At 36.3% G+C, this 20556-nt stretch overlaps 1 protein-coding gene and 1 pseudogene across 1 annotated transcript; both read left to right on the top strand.

Moving 5' to 3' along the window:
• Positions 1 to 4357: 4357 nt before the first annotated feature.
• On the top strand, positions 4358 to 5293 carry LOC103604461 (annotated as a pseudogene).
• A 14116-nt stretch (positions 5294 to 19409) lies between these two features.
• Positions 19410 to 20339, top strand: LOC103604460 (olfactory receptor 5H2-like). The gene has a single exon (XM_008589018.1). It carries the CDS (start codon positions 19410 to 19412, stop codon positions 20337 to 20339), a length of 930 nt encoding a protein of 309 aa, XP_008587240.1.
• Positions 20340 to 20556: the final 217 nt, after the last annotated feature.

The raw sequence follows: 20556 nt of genomic DNA, 5'->3' as shown, positions 1-20556 counted from the left end.
ACTTTTTGTGTCTGTTACCCATTGATTCTAGTTTCTATGGCTCGCCTCAGGGGAGAATGAGACTGAGAGACAGGAGGGCAGGAGAAATTCAAAGGAAAACTCTGCTTTTGAGACTGTTTCTGAGGCCTTCACTTTGGGGTATTGTTTGTTGAGCCCCAACATTTCCTACTCAAAAACTTCCCCAAGATGTTTCACAGTCCAGAAATTGGGGTGGTAGATTATCTCCTAAATCATTGAAACAGTCTCTAGTTTTGAAATAGGCTGATCCAGTTAAACAGCAGAGTGTCTCATTTCAGGCAGTGGTGCTGCAAATGCGCTTCCACCAAAGTCAGGCCTCTACATAGTGTGAACAATCGGATGTTTAATAAGGGGCATTTCTGTGGAAACAAGAGAAAAAAATGAAAATGGTTAAAACAAATGGTAAACTTAGTTTTTGAGTACAGAATGGAACCAATCAAGAAAATTTTAGGTGCTTGTCTCTAAGTGTCTTCAGACCGAGTGAGAAATGACAGTGGTAGTATGACAGATTTTTCCTGGTTTGTAGTTTGCATTAGGTGTCCCAGTGAACTTTGTGAATAGTCAATAAAGCAATAGGCAGAAAGGTGGTTTGCATGTAAACTGAAATATTAGTCTGGAGCATCACGGTTAGATATTGGAGGAAATTAAAAATTCTGGATTTAGTCCACCTGAGGTGGAAAATAGAGACATAAAGTGTAATTTAAATTGTTAAAACTAAAAGTGTCTACTATAAAATGATATTTTCTATTTCAAAAGTCTATAATGCCCTTTGGGACAACCTGGACTTCTCACATACCTCCAAATCCACATGCCTACTAGAACAGCTTCAATTTGTACTACAGGGAATCTTCTGGCACTCTTATGGGAACTTCAGTTCTCTCCTTCCTCTTCTGGCAAAAGCACACGGTTTTAAATTGGTTGAATCTTGTGTTTAAAGCAAATTTATATAAACAACATTTTTCTGAGTGTGGGAAATATTCAGCGGGCAATGAATTGCTGTCTATGCTATTGACATTCCTGTACTATTGTATTTTTTCTGTTTTAGAAAACCTAACACTTTAAAAACCTCCATAATTTCTTTCAAGATACAGGTTAAAAAATATGATTTCTATAACATTAATTATGCTTTTTTAAAAAAAGCTAAAAATCCTGTTTAACTTGTTATAATTTTAGATTGGGTTTACAAATTGTCAAAATAGGCAGATTGAAATTGGGTAATTATTACTGAATTATCTTTATATTTTACTTTTATGAGTACAATATGGATGAGTAAGATAGTTGTAAGACTGAATTGTTCCTTTAATTATATATTTTTTTATTTGGTTGACCTTATTACCATGACTTTATAAGATAACTTGTGGTAAACTACAACATTAAACAATTAGAATTGGGTTTAAAGTTTCAGATCATAATAATTTGTATGTTAGAATAATTTCTAATGATTATGATATAAATATGCATTCTTTTTAATTAATCATATTTCTCTGATTAAAAAATTTAAGGTCAGTAACTTAAATATTAACTGCTGTATCCTTTCCCCTACATCTGATAACAGTTTCACTGGTAATTTATGCATATGTATAAATATTTCAGAAAATATGCCAAAAATGTCACACACTGCTCTTTCTATTATTTATAACTTAATAAGTACTACTCATGTACAAATTGATTTCGAAAAATTTCGATTCTAAACATTTATTGATTTGGAATTGCATGGAGTAAGCCCATTCCAAATAAATATGTATTTAACAACTGAAATTATTGGCATTCATTATATTTATTGCTGTATCAGGTCCCATTGATTCAATTGCAAGAATGTGCACTGAAGTAAAACCGTCAGAATTTCTAGAGTGTCAGTTCCATCTACTGTCACTACAAAGGTAAAGCAACTTTTAAATATGAGAACTTTCAGACAGTGCAGGTATATTTATGAGAAACACAAACTTTGTAAAGTAAAATTTGTAATCAAATCTCTCTTTTATACACTATTTCTGTACCAAATAAAATTTGAATATTGAATGAAAGAAAAAGGAAATGTTCTTAGAATTGACAACTGTTAATGAATAGTGGGTTTACAGCAAGCATTTACCCATAAGGCTATCAGCCTTCCCTTTATTTCATTTTCAGCTTTCTCTGATTCTTCCTGTCTTCCTCCTCTTTGCTTGTCTTTCCCACATTTATCAATACATGTCTGTTTTATTCTCTGTTTATTTCTCTTCTTCTTTCTTGTTTTCTTTTCGGCCACCAGAATTTCCCTTCTTCTTCCCTCTTCCTTTCCTCCTTCCATGCCCTTATCTTCTCTCCTCTTCTGAAAACTTTTACTAAATGTCCTAAAATGCACTTTTGTCTCTGTACCTTTTTTTTTTTGCCTTTCTCCATATTCCAAATGTAAGGTAGGTGTGATTCACTGGCCAACCTAGATCACGTGCCTACACTGTAGTTGCAAGAGGGGTGGGAAGATAAGTTTCCGGCTCATTCGGATTCTAGAAAAGTAAGTAACCTCTGACAGCCACCAAGACTTGAGTGGCAGGGAAGAGGATCAGATCTTGGCTATTTTATGAATGACATATATACACTTTACCTCTTTTGTATAACCTCCTCAGGTTTCTTTTCTTGCCATTCTTTTCTTTTCTTTGAGTATTTCTCAATGGATAGGTGTAGCGTAATCCTGCTCATGACACCAATTGTAGAGCTAGAGCTAGGGTCTGGAGCTCACAGACCCCTCAAGCCTGTTCACAAACCCTTCAAATGCAGGTCTAAAAGATAGGTAACCAGACAAAACCATCCTTGGAGACTTGGCTGAAGAAGGAATAGTCTTTATTCAGCACACACAACACTAGGAGCTAGTCAGTACCAAGAGAAAATCAGAAACTCAACTGCTACTGGCAAGGTCCAAAGTAAAACTGAAACTGAGCAGCTGCCAGCAGAGTCAACATGCTCTATTGTTAGACATGAGCTCTCTGCCACCAGCCTGTTTCAGCACACACAACACTAGGAGCTAGTCAGTACCAAGAGAAAATCAGAAACTCAACTGCTACTGGCAAGGTCCAAAGTAAAACTGAAACTGAGAAGCTGCCAGCAGAGTCAACATGCTCTATTGTTAGACATGAGCTCTCTGCCACCAGCCTGTTTCACAAACTCAAGAACACACAAAAGCAATTAAATAGAAAGATACATGGGTGCACATGTACACCAAGCCCACCCACACACAACTTGTTTACAAGAAATGTGCTGCTCGACCCCCCAACTAGACCTGAGCTGAGGGAGCCTGACTAAGTTATTCTATTTCCCCCACAATAGGTCATCCCTAACCATGCCTTCAACTCTCACAGTGATTTCAAGTCACTATGTCTATTAAGCTATACTAGGCTCATATTATTGACTACATCTCACCTGGTTGTTCAGATGATGCTCACTCCACCAACTCATCAGCACATCTGAGTTCTCAGTCTCAGTTTTTGAAGACCATCGACCCAGTTACCAAGTGACTCCTCTCTCTTTCACTGACCACTCCTTTCACATCAAATGTATTACAGAATGCCGGAGACTCTACATTGTCAATTATTTTGAATTTATCTCTTTGTTTCACCATTTCTGCCAATGTTATATCACACATGAACTCAACACATGCAATGTGAATCACCTAGAGAGCATTTTTGCAGTGCAGATTCCTAGACTTCTTTCTCGAACTATTTAATGCATTTCTACATTAAAACTTCAAAACCTATATATTTCCCAGAAAGATTCCCCAGACAATTCTGATGTGTAATCTCATTTGGGATGACCTGGACCATAGTAACTGTTCTTAATTAGCATCCTTGATTCCAGTTTTCCCTCCCTACAACATAGTTTCTACATTATCAAAAATTAAATTAAAAAATATATTATGATGTGTCTCCCCATATTAAAATTTTCCATGCATGCCTATTGCCTCAAGAATAAAGTTCAAGATCTCTTTCATGGCATTCAATTCATTGTTTTAAAATCTAAATCCTTCAAAAGACCTTTTCCCTTGTCACTGCACCCATGCCCCAGACACAGGAATTTTTTTTTTTTTTTTACCATACTCAAGAGTTTCCACCTAAATGTAGTACATGCATAGAATGCCTTTCCTTTTGTCTATATTGGTTAATTCCTGCATGAAAGTATTGCATTTTTGTTAGTTTAATTCCCCCAATACAGTGTCTTTCTATTATAGTAATAGTAACTAAAATTAAGAATGCTCTGATAAGTATGTTGTCTATTTCAACATTCTTCTCCCAATTTCAGCACATAATTCTGTTGTGAATGTTCTTTCCACGTTTACTACATTTTATTTCAGAGGACATGCGGTGAGGACATGGAAAAGAAAAATGCAACATTGTGGACAGAGTTTGTTCCCAGAGGACTTATGTAACAACCAGAGTGAAAAATCCTCATTTTCCTGGTGTTCTTGGTGAAATATCACATCACCATCATGGGGAACCGTGGTCTCATTGCTGTCCTCTGGAGGGACCCTCACCTTTACATCCACATGAATTTATGCCTTGGCAGGTTAGCCTTTGTGGATGCTCAGATTTCATCCTCACTGACCTCTAAGATGCTGATCAACTTCTTCGCCAAGAGTAAGATTATCTCTCTCTCTCTAAATGCATGGTACAATTTTTTGAAATTAGTGCAGTCACAGAATGTTTTCTCTTGGCATCAATGGCATATAATCATTATGCAGCCTTATGCAAGCCTTTACTCTACCCAGTAATTATGACCAATGGGTTATGCATCTGGCTATTAGTCTTGAAATTTGTAGGTTGCTTTCTTTGTGCCTTAATTCATGAAGGTTTTTTGTTTAGCATAACCTTCTGTAATTCCAACACAATACATCACTTCTACTATGCCCTTATTCCGTTGTTAAAGATTTCCTGTACTGATCCTTCTATTAATTTTCTAATGGTTTTTATTTTCTCTGGTTCAATTCAGGTATTCACCGTTGTGATTGTTCTTGTCTCATATACTTTAGTTCCCTCTACAATCTGAAAAAGGAAGTCCATCAAAGGCATAAGGAAAGCCTTCTCCACCTGTGGAGCCCATCTCGCCTGTGTCTTTGTACTGTGGCCCTCTTCTCTTCATGTATGTGCGCCCTCGATCACCACAAGCAGATGATCAAGATATGATGAAGTCTCTATTTTATACTGTCATAATTCCTTTGTTAAATCCCATTATTTATAGCCTGAGAAACAAACTAGTCTTAAATTCACTTACAAAAATGTTAAAGAGAAATATTTAGATCTCGTACTAATCTCTCTTCTCTTTTCAGTAATAATAGTTACAAAACTGTGTAAGTTATAGGTACCTATGTTTTTGTTGATGTTCAAAGTTTTTTTTGCAATTAAAACCCTCCTAGCATTTGAATGACTTATTAGTACCTAATAAACCAATCAGAATATTCTGATACTTTATTCAAAAGTATTCAAGGAATTTTTAGCAACTGTTCATATAATAGAATAATTACAGCAAAACACAAAAGAAAATATTTTATGGTCTTGTATATTATTCAGTGTGTATTTATAAATGCATTAAATGGTAAAATAATGTAGTCCATCTGATAAGAACTAGACTGTGATGTCTCTGATACTAGTACTGTTGAATTGCTTGAGACTCCAAATACATTTAGCTCTATTGTGGTGGCAGTTTTGTGTTTGGATGAACAGAAGCAAAGCTCAGGAATTCTGCTAGCCATCAAAAGATCTCTTTCATCCCACTTTATCAGAAAATGATGAATTTTACTTCTTGCAGTGATTCAACTTACCCATCAAGCAAAGAAATAAACAGCAATGAGAATACAATGAGAAGAAAAACGAGTAGGGAGTTAAGACATTGAAGTCAGGGCCAAAGTGTCAGAGGAGGCTCTTAGGTTAGTGTGTTTGTACAAGTTAGAAGAAGGAAGTTGCTTCTGTCTACAATGCCTTCTAAAGCTCTTTTCAGCTATGTTTGCATACTTTTTGGACAATCCAAAGAAATTTACTAATTTACAAACTAAAAGATTAAATAGAAGAATTATGTGAGAGTGGATGCAGAGAAGAAATGGTAAGTGGTGGGACTGGAAGAAAATGATCTCAATCTTCCTAGGATCAAAAAAGAAAATGAAGCTAGTAAGGTAAAGAAATTAGTAATATCCCAAGATTACTTGAATGTGTTGTCAACAACCAGGAGCTTTAAATTTATATCACCAAAGTTTAAATAATGTTAACATGATATTACATTATAGTGTCCAGTTAGTGGTAGGAACAACATGAAAATGAGAAAGAGTTGGATGTTTTTCTGCCTCAAATATCCTTTACTGTTTGCTCTCTTCACACTTTATACTATTTAAGTATATGAGTCACCCATCTTCTAGCCCACCCTTGCCCTTCATCTCAATGCTGTAATTCCATTCACATTCTCACTGATACCACAGAGGCCCTCATCCAAAAAAGCTACTCACCTGTAGTTACTGATCTCCTCCATCCTTCTACCACTCTCTCACTTCCCTGACATTGCTGTCAGATTTTTTTTTTTTTTTGTAATAAGAACTCTAATTAATAATGTCTGTCTTCAGTACATTTTATTGATTGTCATTGCTAACAGATTATATGCATATATGTTTTAGGTGTCTATATCTGTACATATTCATATGCTTGTTTGTTTTTCATGTGTATGTGTAGTTACATGATATACATGTACTTATATATGTAGTTAAAATATAAACATAGGCATATTAAAAATGTAGAGTTTCCCTTGAAAATGGCCAACAGGTACATGAAAAAATGCTCATTATCACTCACTAATCATCAGGGAAATGCACATCAAAGTCACATAGAGAAATCTCACCCCTGTTAGACTGGCTATTATCAAGAAGACTGAAAATAACAAATGTTGGCAAGGATATGGAGAAAAGGGAAATCTACTCTGTTAGTGGGACTATAAATTATCACAGCCATTAAGGAAAACAGGATGAAGTTTTCTCAGACAACTACAGATAGAATTTCCATGTATTCCAGCTATCCCAAAATCATGATGTCGAAGGGACACCTGCACTCCCATGTTCATTGCACCTCTATTTACAGTAGCCAAGTTAGGAACCAACCTAAATATCCATCAATGGATGACAAGATAAGGAAAATGTGGTATATATACACAATGAAACACTACTCAGCAATAAAAAGAATGAAATTCTGCCATTCACAGCAACAGGAATGAGCTTGGAGAGAATTGTATTATAATAAGCCAGGCACAGAAAGAAACATACTGCCTGTCCTCACTCATAGTGGTAGCTAAGAAAGCAAGCAAGCAAGAGTAAGAAAGAATGAAAGACCAGAATAAAATGTTGAGCTTTCAGAAAGACAGAACAGACCTATAGCTACTAGAAGGGGGAAAGAAGGAGGGGAAGGGGTTAGGAAGTAATTGGGTAAGGGACACAAAAATGCTAATAACGTTGATTTGATCATCACATACTGCACAGAAACACTCTTAGTCAACTCTGTACCCCATAAATATGTACAATCATAAACAAACAAATAAATACATAAAAATTTAGAGTTTATTTGAGGAGACAGTGATTCATAAATCAGGCAGTATCAGACTGTGTATGGTTTGGGGCTCTTCCAAAGGGGCAAGAGAGGAAGCTTTTACAGAGTGAATTGAGGAAGCAAGACAAAGAAAATATTTGATTGGTTAAAGTGAAGCAGTAGCTTTATTTGGATCATTCCACTGGAAAGTCTTTAGTTAGACATTTTTGACATTTTTTGATTAATTAAACTTAACCTTTATTTTATCCCTTACACTAAGTTGGGTTTCTGTTTGCTTAGGTAGGAACCCATTTTGCTGGAACCACCTCAGCTAATGCACTCTTCTTTATTTACTTTAACAATTTCCTCCATTTTGGTCAGTCTCTCGGTTATAAGAGATTGACTAAAACTCAAGCACATGTGCCACTTTCTGTCACCATTAAGGCTGGTTTGTCTTTGTCTCAGTGTACAACTCATAAGTACCAGGGAAATTATAATAATTATTATCACAAGGATAATACCAACAGACTGGGCCCCCTTGTTCTAGCCAAGGCCCCCTTGTTCTAAACCAACTAAAATAAAATAAAAACAAAGATTAATGGTTAAAACAAATTAAACTCATTCTCTGAGTCTAGAGGGCAGTTAGTTGAGAAGACTTCTATAGTTTACATGAAGTATCTTTTTAAAAATTATTTTTATTTTTATTTTTAATTTTTATTGTGTATCTTTAAGGTATTCAACATGTTTTGAGATACATTTATACACTGGAATGGTTACTATAGTGAAACAAATTAACATATTCATTATCTCACATATAATCTTTTTTTCCGTGTGAACAGAGATATATTTTTTAATTGAAAAATAGTTGAATAAACATATCTATGGTGGCACAGAGTTGAATATCAATACCTGTACACAATGTGTGATGATCAAATCAGGAAAATTAGCATGCTCATCATTACAAAATGTAATCATTCCTTGTGTCCTTTTACCAATTTCTCACTACCACCATCCTTCCCCCTTGCACACCTCTAATAACCAGTCTGTTTTCTCCTTCTGAAAGTTCAACTCATTATTGTGATTGTTTGGGCCTAGCTTGTTTCACTTACCATAATTTTTCTCCAAATTCATCCATATAGCTATGAATGTCAAAATTTCATTCTTTTTTATGGCTGAGTAATATTTCATTGTTTTTTTTAAGAAGATAAACTAGACCCATACATCTCACCATATACTAAAATCTACTGAAAATGGATTACATACTTAAATATAAGACCTGAAACTATAGACCTCCTAGATGAAAACATAGGAAAAACTCTTCAGGATGTAGAAACGGACAAAGACTTTATGAATAAGACCCCTAAAGCACAGGCAACGAAAGAAAAAACATAAACAAATGGGATTATAGCAAACTAAAAGTCTTCTGCACAACAAAGGAAACACTCAACAGAGTGGAAAGACAACCTACAGAAAGGGAGAAAATATTTGCAAACTGTGCACCCAACAAAGGATTAATATTCAGGATATACAAGAAACTCAAACAACTTAACATTAAAAAAAAATGAATAATCAAAATAAAAAATGGGCAAAGGTGATGAATAGATATTTCTCAAAGAAGGACAAACAAATGGCCAACAAGTACATGAAAAAATGCTTGGCATCACTACTCATCATGAAAATGCACATCAAAACTACATTGAGATATCATACCGCCTCACCTTGACTGGCTATTATCAAAAAGACTGAGAATAACAAATGCTGGCAAGGATATGGAGAAAGGGGAACCCTTCTACACTATTGTTGGGACTGTAAATTAGTACAGCCATTATGGAAAACAGTATGGAGGTTTTACAAACAACTACAGATGGAACTGCCATATAAACCAGCAATCCCAGTACTGGGTATACACGCAAAGGAATGGAAATCATCATGGTGAAGGGATACCTGCATGCCCATGTTTATCAAAGCTCTATTTACAATACCATTTCCCAGAAGAAATTCAAGAGGCCACCACCAAGAGGCAGAAGAAGGGAGGCAGGAGACATAGGAGGCCCTGCTCCACCTATCTGTACGAGGTGCTGAAGTGGGTGCACCTGACACAGGCATGTAATCTAAGGCCTCATATATCAATGACATCTTGGAAACATCATGGAACACACTGTCAGGGAGGCTCCCCTCCTGGTGCATGACTAGCTCTGGACCATCACGTCCAGGGAGATGCAGATGGTTGTGAACCTGGTGCTGCAGGGGAGCTGGCCAAGCAACTATGGCACCAGGTCATCCCCAAGCATACCAGCTCCAAGTGAGGCAACCTGGCCTTCCTGAACTCAAAGTCTCTTTCAGAGCCTCCTAGACTCAACAGAGGAGCTGTAACTGGAATCTTAGTCCTTGTGACCACCATGATGTACAAAGCAAGAGCATTTAGGCCAGAACCCACTTTTAGTAGTATTAGTAATAATAAATGAACCAAAATATGCTTCTTTAGAAGACTTTGCAAAAGAAAACAGATGTATTTTTTTTACAACTATAACAGCCTCAGGGATCAAGAGGACCTCTTCTTACATATGAGGGTACTTCAAAAAGTTCATAATTCTATTTTCCCACAAACTTTTTGAAGTACTCTTGTATTAAAAGCAGATATATACAACCAATTACGTTTCAATAAAAAAATTAAATAAAAATTACAAAGGCAAATAGAGAAAGTTATGCAATTTTGAAAAAGAAAAAAAGTTGGCTCTTTTAATATTAAGAAGAATCAGTTTTCTTAAGTAATCAAAGACTTAGTAAAGACAACATGAATCACAGTAAATTATCTTTTTTTTTTTCTTTTTTGTCTTTTTTTCGTGACCGGCAACCCTCAGTGTTGCGCCCGTACCGGACCGGGACCGGCAACGGGATCGCAACCCTCGGTGTTGCTCCCGCACCTCGCTCAGCCAGTGAGCGGGAACCGGTCTGTATGTGGGATCCGAACCCTCGGCGGGAGCGCCACCGCACTTCCCAAGCGGCGCACTGTAGCAGTGCGCCACCGAGCCGGCCCCACAGTAAATTATCTTGATAAAACATAAAATCTTTGTTTTCTAGGTCAATTACTTAAAAGGTAAAGAAAATCTTAAACAATTTATAGTTAACAGTAGACCAATACACTAAGAAAATTTTGTCATTTAACAGAGAAGACCAAATTCTAGTTTTGCATTGCTTTAGCATTGATATTAAGACATGTTTTTAAAACCCTTATAATAGATTCAGTTCTAGCCAACTTGGCCACCCAAGATTTTCTCTCTCTCTGTCTTTTCAACTTTCTATATCCATGAAGTTTTTGTCCATTCCTCATTCATTCTGAAACAACTTTTAAAGTACCCCCAAACTAGACAAAATTCCTCTCCCTTTTTCTTATAAAAAACATATTCTCATACCTTGTAGCTTTTCTTACCCAAACACTTCTTAATTTACATGAATACTTTACATATAAAGATGTTTTCCTAATGAGTTGTGGTAGCTCTCATTACCATACATTAACTAAAATGTTTAACTCTTAGTAACTTTATTTTCTGGTGAAAACTAGGATGTAAGCAATTGTCAATTGTCAACACACCAGCATTCTGTAGACTAGCAAATCCGTGAACATGCTGTTTCATAATTTCTACAAGGATGTGCTTTCTATAGCACAATTTTTTAATTGTGGTATTGGACATATTTGCTAACATCCAAATATCTTTATTTCTTCTATAATAAGAAACCCAAAGTAGATAAGCTATGTTCAGCAATTAGTATCGTAATTGTATAGCAATATGGCAGATTCATTGTGTGCAGAGAAGGCAAATCTATATCCAGAGTAAGTGTCTATCTCAATAAGAAGAAAACTCTGCCACTCTTATAATGAAAGTGGTCCAATGCAATCAGCTTGCCAACTGATAGCTAGCTAATGACCAAGGGTAATGGACTCAGTGTTGGTCTCTGCTGCTGGCATATTGGGCAGTCAGTAGTGGCCAAAGCCAGGACAGAATGGTGAATGGAAGCCTATGTTTCTGAGACCATGCACAACCTCCATCCCTATCAGTACAGCCACTTTTATCATGAGCACATTGGGAGATGGCAGGGGTGTCTGGAGAAAGAGGCTGACTGGTGTCCACAGAAAGTGTCATTCTATCCACTCAATTATTAAAATTCTCCTATCCTGAGGTCATTCTTTAGAGAGTGCTCACACGTGATGCAAATATTTTCATGTTTTGCTTATTCATTCACAGATCAACCCACATAAATTTTCCCTAAATTTCTTTGTCACCAATTTCCTACTAATGTTCATTCTAAGTCCCTGACAAGCCACTGAGCACAGCCCAAGAACTGGTATATAATCACTGGTCTGGTCAATTCTCTTTCCAACCAAATTAAACAACGAAGAGCACTGTCCACTTTTTGCCCATTGAGAGGATTTTCCTTGACCAAGTCCTTCAGGGATATCCCAAAAAGGGGCTACAGTGTTGCAGCCACCCACATTTGAGTGGTGCGTTAATATTATGCAGAATCATTTGTAAATCAGGCCTGAGTCTTCACTTCCCCTGTCCAGGGATCATCCAAACTCCCTATGAGAGAGAAGACATTTTAGTAGGACCACAGACTATGTGTGTTTGATGCTTTCTTTATAAAACTAGTGCTTTAAGGGCATGATTTGGCACAACCACATATATACCACTTACCTGTGATAATGGAGTGCTGCTATGCATGCCCAACTCTATGGCTCAGCAGGTCTAATACACAAATCAGGGTGGGCATCTCTGTTTGCATTGTAACTTGGTGGCTCATGGTTAAGCATTCAGCCTCTACTAAGGCCCAGTAGTAGGAGTAGAGCTGTTTTCTCAAGAACAGAATTGCAGGCCATTGCTTCACCATTCTAAGCGTCTGGACTGCGATTCACCTGTAGAGGCCTGCCAAGCACCCCAAATAGCATCCCTTTTAGCCATCGCCACTTTAAGCACCAGTGAATCTGGCTGGGTCACATGGCCCAAGATTCAGTGTAGCTTACACAGCAGCTAAGACCTGTTGTAGAGCCTTCTTCTTTTCTGAGCCCCACTTAAAACTAGCAGCTTTCTGGTCACTTGGTAAATAGGCAAGAGTAATACAAACAAATGAGGAGAATGTTGCCTCCATGATCCAAAGAGGACCACTAGAGTTTTACTTCTTCTTGCTTATAGGAGGGGCCAGATGCAACAACTTATCCTTCACCTTAGAAGGGATATCTCAACATGCCCCACACCACTGGACACTTAGAAATTTCACTGAGGTAGAAAGCCACTGAATTGAAAATGCTACTCACACTGGATGCTGCAATGCAGACCTTTAATACTCAAAGATAGGAAACAAAATGAGCTTGGAAATAATTACACAAAATTTAAGGGAGAAGTCAGTTTAAGTCATGTTTTGGTCATATTAACAGCTACCTCTGCACACCATACAGCTTGCTCCACCCTTCTGCAGAGTGTTCACAGAGACTCCTCTTTTATCTATGTTATTTTTTCTTTACTTATTTCTTTTTTACTAGAAACTCTTTGGAAGAGGAATAATTGATTAACGAGTCTGCAAAAAAATAAGCCCTTTGCTTTTCCCCCTACCTTGCCAGTCATGACCTAAGTAAGATTAAACTTTTTTAAAGAAAAAACTCTTTTTAATGTGAAGATAATTACATGTCGCTGTTCATTCTGTCTAAATGCCACAAATAAATAAATTTTATTTTTTCTGAATGAATGTTCATTGACAACTTTTTATGTTAATACTCACAAGGAAAACCTAAATATGTTATAACAACGTGTAACATCCTTTAATCCTTTTCCTTTGTGTGGAACAAAGTCCCTGACCAAAACAAAGTCCATGACCAAAACAAAGTCCCTGACCTAGCCTCTAAGGCTCCATGTGATCCCATCCATGCTTTCCACCTTGGCTCCATCTAACTCCTTTCTGCTTCTCTTTTTGCAAGTCAGTCACATTTACAAGTTTTTGTTTCTCTATTGACCTAGGCTCTGTGATCATCTAGGTCCTCCAGTAATGAAGGCCCTGTGGATGTCAAGCATCCACAAGTATCACCTTGTTAGAAACGAAGACCCTTGAGCCCCAGCACAGGATTACTGAAACAAAATCTTCATCTTAACAAAATCTCCAGGAAACTTGAAGGCAATGAAATCTGGGAGGCACTGATCAAGGCCACCACCCAAAGAGGTCCTTGTCTTCTACCCAATTACTAACCAGGCCAGACCCTACTTAGCTTCAGAGATCAGACAAGATCATGAGCATTCAGGGTGGTATGGCCATAGACTTTGTTTTTCTTTACTCCCCTGCCTAACTTTTGCCTAGTAAGATTTCTTATCAGATTTCACTTTAAACTGGGGGAGGAAGACATATGTTTGGACTGAGCTGCAGTTTGCATGAGGAAAACAACTTTACTTGGTGTTTGCTTCTGATGGAAATCTGTATCTGTGACTTTATTAAAATCCTGTTTTGATTAACTCAGATGAGACCACACTAATCAAAGCACGCAGAGCATCAAATTTATTTATTTACATATATATGCCAAAGTTTGTATAAACATATCATAAGTGTCACCTGTGGTGGAAAATAGTGTCATGAAGTGTATTTCAATTGTTAGGATGAGATCTGTCTTCAGTGATTTGATGTTTATAATTCCAAAGCCTGTAATGCTCCGTGGAATGACCTGGATTTCTCATACACCTCCAAATCCACAATGCCCAGTTGAAGATTTTCACTTTGTCCTACAGGGAATCCTCAGGCACTCACAGGGGAATTTCAGTTCTCCACACCCTCCTCTTCTGGCAAAAATACATATATGTGCAATTGGTTAACTTCTGAGTTCAATGAAAATTTAGATAAACAACATTTTCCTGAGATTTGGAAATGAAGCCTATTGTGTATTTTTTCTACTTTAGGAAGCCTAACAGTTTTAAAACATCTCCATAATTTCTTACAAGATATTGGTAAGAGAGGAATTATTTTGTAATATTCATATTCATAATTGTTTATTCAGAAAGTTTAAAATTTTATTTATAATTATTATAGATTTGTTTTACAGGAAACCAAAATAGCCAGTGGAGAAGGGAAGAAAAAAGTGAATAATATTTATACTTTATTTTCATGACTAAAATCTAAACAAGCAAAATAGCTGTAAAATAAATTTTTCCCTTTAGTGATGATTTATTATCTTGTTAACCCAACTATAATGAATTCATTAGAGAAATTCTGGTGAACTAGAATGTTAAATGCTTTAAAACTGTTTTTAAATATTCAAGTCACAATGATTCTTTTCTAATAAATCTTTCTGACAATTCTTATATAAATATCCATTCTGCTTAACTAATTCTCTGATTAAAAGTTTTCAGGTTTGTCAGTGAAATATTATATCCTCTATACCTTCACAATTTCTGGCAGTACTTTAATTGATTATTATATATATACATTATATAAAATATATATAGGATAGAATATATATAGAAATACTTATGTAGTTCATTGAGTATTTTATGTATATACAGTAATACTAGTCATAGTAATTACTATTCTATTTTTTAAAAATGCTTATGCTCTATATTCAAATTCATGTTAAGAAATAGCTAAATACATTTTTTAAATTCCAAGTTGTAATTGCCATTTTTTTCTTGTAAGGTGACTAACTTGAAGTTATTTTTTTTTTAAATTAACTATATTCTCATTCACACAAATATATGTTAGTACTTACAAATGTGAGTATTTTAAAATTTAACTTTTTTCACTAATAACATGTAAAATCATTGAAAATGGCCTATCTAAATAAAATATTAAGCCTAAAAGAAAAGTTTGTGGGAAAATAGAATTAAAAGATAATATAAACCTTTCCACGAACTTCTTGAAGATCCCTCATGTGTGTGTGTGTGTGTGTGTGTGTGTGTGTGTGTGTGTGTGAATGTATTAGGAAATATACAGAAAATGTTCCTCTCTTTTCTCAGAATTATTTTTGTGACAGTTTTTTTATTGAAAAGTAATTGATTATACATATTTGTGGGGTACAGAATTGAATATCAATACATGTTTACAATATGTGGTAATCAAATCAGGATAATTAGTAAACCCATGTTAAAAAACATAATCAATCTTTGTGACCCTTTAATTTCTCACTAACTTCCCTCCTCCACCCTCTTCCCCACCTCTAATAACCTCTAATAAAAGAGAACGATTCCGTTCTCTCTCTCTTTTTTTTTTTTTTGGAAGTTCAAAGTATTATTGTGATTGTTTCTTTCTTTCCTACTTTCCTTTTTGTTTTCTTTCTTTATCTCACACTTATGAGGACATGTAGCATTTCTCTTTCTGTGCCTGCCTTACTTCAATTAACATAATTTTCTCTAAGTTCATCCATGGTGCTGTGAACAGCAGAATTTCATTCCTTTTTATGGCTGAGTAGTATTCCATTTAGTATATATGCCACATTTTCCTTATCCAGTCATCTGTTGATGGACATTTAGGCTGATTTCAACTTTTGGCTACTGTAAATAGAGCTGCAGTAAACAAGGGAGTGCAGATAATCCTTTGACATGATCTCCATTCCTTTGGGTATATACACAGCAGTGTGATTGCTGGATCATATGGCGGTTCTATATGTTGTCTTTTCAGGAATCTCCATGCTGTTTTCCATAATGTCTGCACTAATTTACAGTCCCACAATAGTGTAGGAGGGTTCCACTTTCTCCACATCCTCACCAGCATTTGCCATTCTCTGTCTTTTTGATAATAGCTGCTCTAACTGGGGTGAGATGATATCTCGGTGTGGTTTTGATTAGCATTTCCCTGATGACTAGTGATGTTGAGCATTTTTTAATGTACCTGTTGGCCATTTGTATGCCTTCGTATGAGAAATGTCTATTCAGAACTGACAACTATTAATGAACACGAGGGTGATATAAACATTCAACCCAAACCTCTGAGCTTTTCCCTTTATTTTGTCTTCAGGCATCTCTGTTACTTCCTCTCTTTCTCTTATTTGATGGATCTTTTTTACACTTATCCATCTACGACTTTGTTATTCTCAGCCTATTTCTCATCCTTCCTTTTGTGTTATTTTCATCCACCAAAACTTCCCTTTCCATTTCTCTTGTTCCTTTTATCCTCTAGATAACTTCTTCTCCCCTCCTCTCAATAGCTTATTCTTTCTTTTGAAAACATTTCTTAAAATATTCTACAGGAGACAAAAATTAAATCAGTCTGTGAGCAGGAGACGGAGGCCAGCTCTCCCCCTGCATTTCATGGAGTGCTCTGCACCATTTCTCTCACTGTTGTGCCACTTGTTTCTATTCACTCTTCATAATTCACTGAGCCCAATTCTATTACACTATGGAAACTTTTCTCTCTAAAACCACTAACAGTCTGTTAACGTTCACACTGAGTGATCTCAGTTCACTCCTTGTCCTACTAGAACATTGATTTTGGTATTAGGCACAGTACTTCACTTTGTCAGTCTTAGTGCCTTTCCTGTTTTCTTGTCCACAACACTCGGCTTCCCAGTTTTTCTCCTGCTTTTTTCCATGACCACTCTGCTCAGTATCCTATTCTAGTCTCTCCCTTGTCTCTCTTTTAGACATTCAAGGCTGTGGGTTGCATAGGAAAATAGCTTATTTAAGAAAAATTGGCTCTAACACAGAAATGCTAGGAAACTTGGAGCATTCAGCTTGAAAAAATGGCAGGAACAGAGGAAGCAAGGCTGCCAGTCAACAGCCACAATTATGTTCCAACACTAGCTTGAGGGTGGCTGTTACTGCTGTGCAACTTCTGATGACACTGCTCACACTATCAATGCCATTGTTGTAGACGTAGGGTGCATGTGCTGAAATCTTTATAATTTTTTTCTTGGCTGCTTTTGCACTAAAATTTTGTTTTGTCCATGTACGTTTGTCTCCATCTGTTCATATCCAAATCTATATTTGGTGGATTTGATTGGACAAATCTAGGGGACTATCTCTGTATGCCACCAAGACTCATGTAGTCTTGTAATCATGAGTCATGTAGATTCATGTAGAAAAAAGGATCAGGCATTGGGAATTTAATAAATTACATCTATCCCTTGTATAACTTCTTTAATATAACTTCCTCAAGTTTTCCTCTTCCTCTTCTTCTCTTTTCTTTGTGTACTCTCCAATAGATAAGTAAGCTATAACTACATCCTCAACTACCCCAATGACTCCCAAGTCATTATTTCTATTACTCTAGTAGAATCATATTACTAAGTACATTTCACCTAGATGTCTGGAGAATGCCCACACTACAAACTTGTCAGTGCATCCAAGTTTTCAAACTCAATTTTGGATAAGAATATACCTAGTCAGACACTTGTTTCTTCTATTTCTCTGGAGCGGGCTACGAAGGAAAGACTTCCTCCTCTATTTGTAGGCTCTTCTGGTGACTTTTCTTTGTATCAGTGCAGTTGAGTATGCATTGGGATGCCTCAGCTCCTGTTTGGTTGGTGTGCAGGCCACTCCCGGGCTTGGGTAGGCATGGGTGGCCCGTGGCTGCATCGGGGGTCAGCTGTGTGAGAAAAGGAATACTCTACTACACTGTTGGTGGGACTGTAAATTAGTACAGCCATCATGGAAAACAGTATGGAGGTTCCTCAAACAACTACAGATAGAACTACCATATGATCCAGCAATCCCACTACTGGGTATATATCCAAACTATGGAAATCATCATGTCGAAGTGATACTTGCCCTACCATGTTCATTGTACTCTATTTACAGTAGCCCAAATATGGAGCCAACCTAAGTGTCCATCAACAGATGACTGGATAGGGAAAATGTGGTATGTATACACAATGGAATTCTACTCAGCCATCAAAAAGAATGAAATTCTGTCATTTGCAGCAATGTGGATGAGTCTGAAGAAAATTATGTTAGGTGAAATAAGCCAGAAAAGGAAAGAGAAATATTGCATGTTCTTACTTATAACTAGGTGCTAAGAAAAAAAGAAAGTCAGAAAGAAAGAAAAAGAAAGAAAGAAAGGAAGGGAGGGACTGAAGGAGGGAGGGAGGGAGGAAAGGAGGGAGAGAGAGAGAGAGGGAGAGAGAGAAGGAAAGAAAGAAAGAAAGAAAGAAAGAAAGAAAGAAAGAAAGAAAGAAAGAAAGAAAGAAAGAAAGAAAGAAAGAAAGAAAGAAAGAAAGAAAGAAAGAAAGAAAGAAAGAAAGAAAGAAAGAAGAAAGAAAGAAAAAGAATCACAACAATATGTTGAACTTTCAGAAGGAGAGAACAAACCTAAGGATACTAGAGATGAGGGTGTGGGAGAGAAGGGGTTTTGGGAGTGATAGGTCGAGTAAAGGGCATAAAGAAAAATTATGATTTGTAAGAATGAATATGCTAATAATAAAAATAGAAAAATTTTTTTAAAAAACCTATAAACATTACCTTACAAAGAAAAATAAATAAATAAAAGAATATACCTAGGCACTAAGTGATTCCTCTTTTCTTCACTGACCACTATTTTCACACAGAATATGTGACTAAGTCATAGTGACTCGACATTCTGAATGCTTTAGAATCTACTTCTTCATCCTCCTTCTCATTCCCAACATCTTATCACACATGAAGTAGCACTTTGCCTGCATTTTAATCATTTTTAAAAAGCAGATTATTTTATTTCATTATTAAAATTGAAATAAGTGCATTTATTTGTTTTTTCAATTCCCTGAAACAGTTTCCATCTATTACAGTAATACAAAATAAAATTAAAATGGTACTCTAGTAAGAGTATGGTTTTATATCAGCCGCCTCCCCAGGTATTCACTTTATAAATCCTAGTGAATGCTCCTTACATTTTCTGCATTTCATTTCAGGGACATCCAGTGAGGACATGGAAAGGGAAAATGCAACACTGCTGACAGAGTTTGTTCTCACAGGACTTCCATATCAACCAGAGTGGAAAATCCCCTTGTTCCTGGTGTTCTTGGTGATGTATCTCATCACCATCGTGGGGAACCTTGGTCTGATTATTGTCATCTGGAATGACCCTCACCTTCATATCCCCATGTACTTATTCCTTGGGAGTTTAGCCTTTGTGGATGCTTGGATATCATCCACAGTGACCCCCAATATGTTGGTCAACTTCTTAGCCAAGAGCAAGATAATAACTCTTTCCGAATGCATGATACAATTTTTTTCCTTTGCATTTGGTGGAACCACAGAATGTTTTCTTTTGGCAGCAATGGCATATGATCGCTATGTAGCCATATGCAAACCTTTACTCTATCCAGTGATTATGACCAATAAACTGTGCATTCGACTACTAGTCTTATCATTTGTAGGTGGTTTTCTTCATGCCTTAATTCATGAAGTTTTTATGTTAAGATTAACTTTCTGTAATTCCAACATAATACATCACTTTTACTGTGATATTATACCATTGTTTATGATTTCCTGTACCGACCCTTCTATTAATATTTTAATGGTTTTTATTTTGTCTGGTTCAATTCAGGTATTCACCATTGTGATAGTTCTTAACTCTTATGCAGTGGCTCTATTTATGATCTTCAAAAAGAAGTCTGCCAAAGGCATAAGGAAAGCCTTCTCCACCTGTGGAGCCCATCTCTTGTCTGTGTCTTTGTACTATGGTCCTCTTCTCTTCATGTATGTGCACCCTGCATCTCCAGAAACAGATGATCAAGACATGATGGACTCTTTATTTTACACTGTCATAATTCCTTTGTTAAATCCCATCATCTACAGCCTGAGAAACAAACAAGTCATAGACTCTTTTACAAAAATTTTAAAGAGAAATGTTTAGATTTTATACTAATATTTCTTCTTTTCTTAAATGTCACAGAATTTTGCAGGTGAGGTGTGGCTGTGTTTTGTAAAGTGTTCAAAGTTTTTTACAATTATGATTGTCTTAGCATTTTAATGACTTTATGTGTTATACCTAACAATCTCCCTAAAATATTTATATATGTTATTCAAAACATACAAGGAATTTTAATCAAGTGTTCATTTCACATTGGAAT

The sequence above is a fragment of the Galeopterus variegatus genome, unplaced genomic scaffold (genome assembly GCF_000696425.1).
Source record: "Galeopterus variegatus unplaced genomic scaffold, G_variegatus-3.0.2 Scaffold5157, whole genome shotgun sequence".
In the NCBI taxonomy this organism is placed as follows: Eukaryota; Metazoa; Chordata; class Mammalia; order Dermoptera; family Cynocephalidae; genus Galeopterus; species Galeopterus variegatus.
The sequence above is the reverse complement of the archived record's forward strand: the minus strand, read 5'-3'. Positions and strand labels throughout refer to the sequence as shown.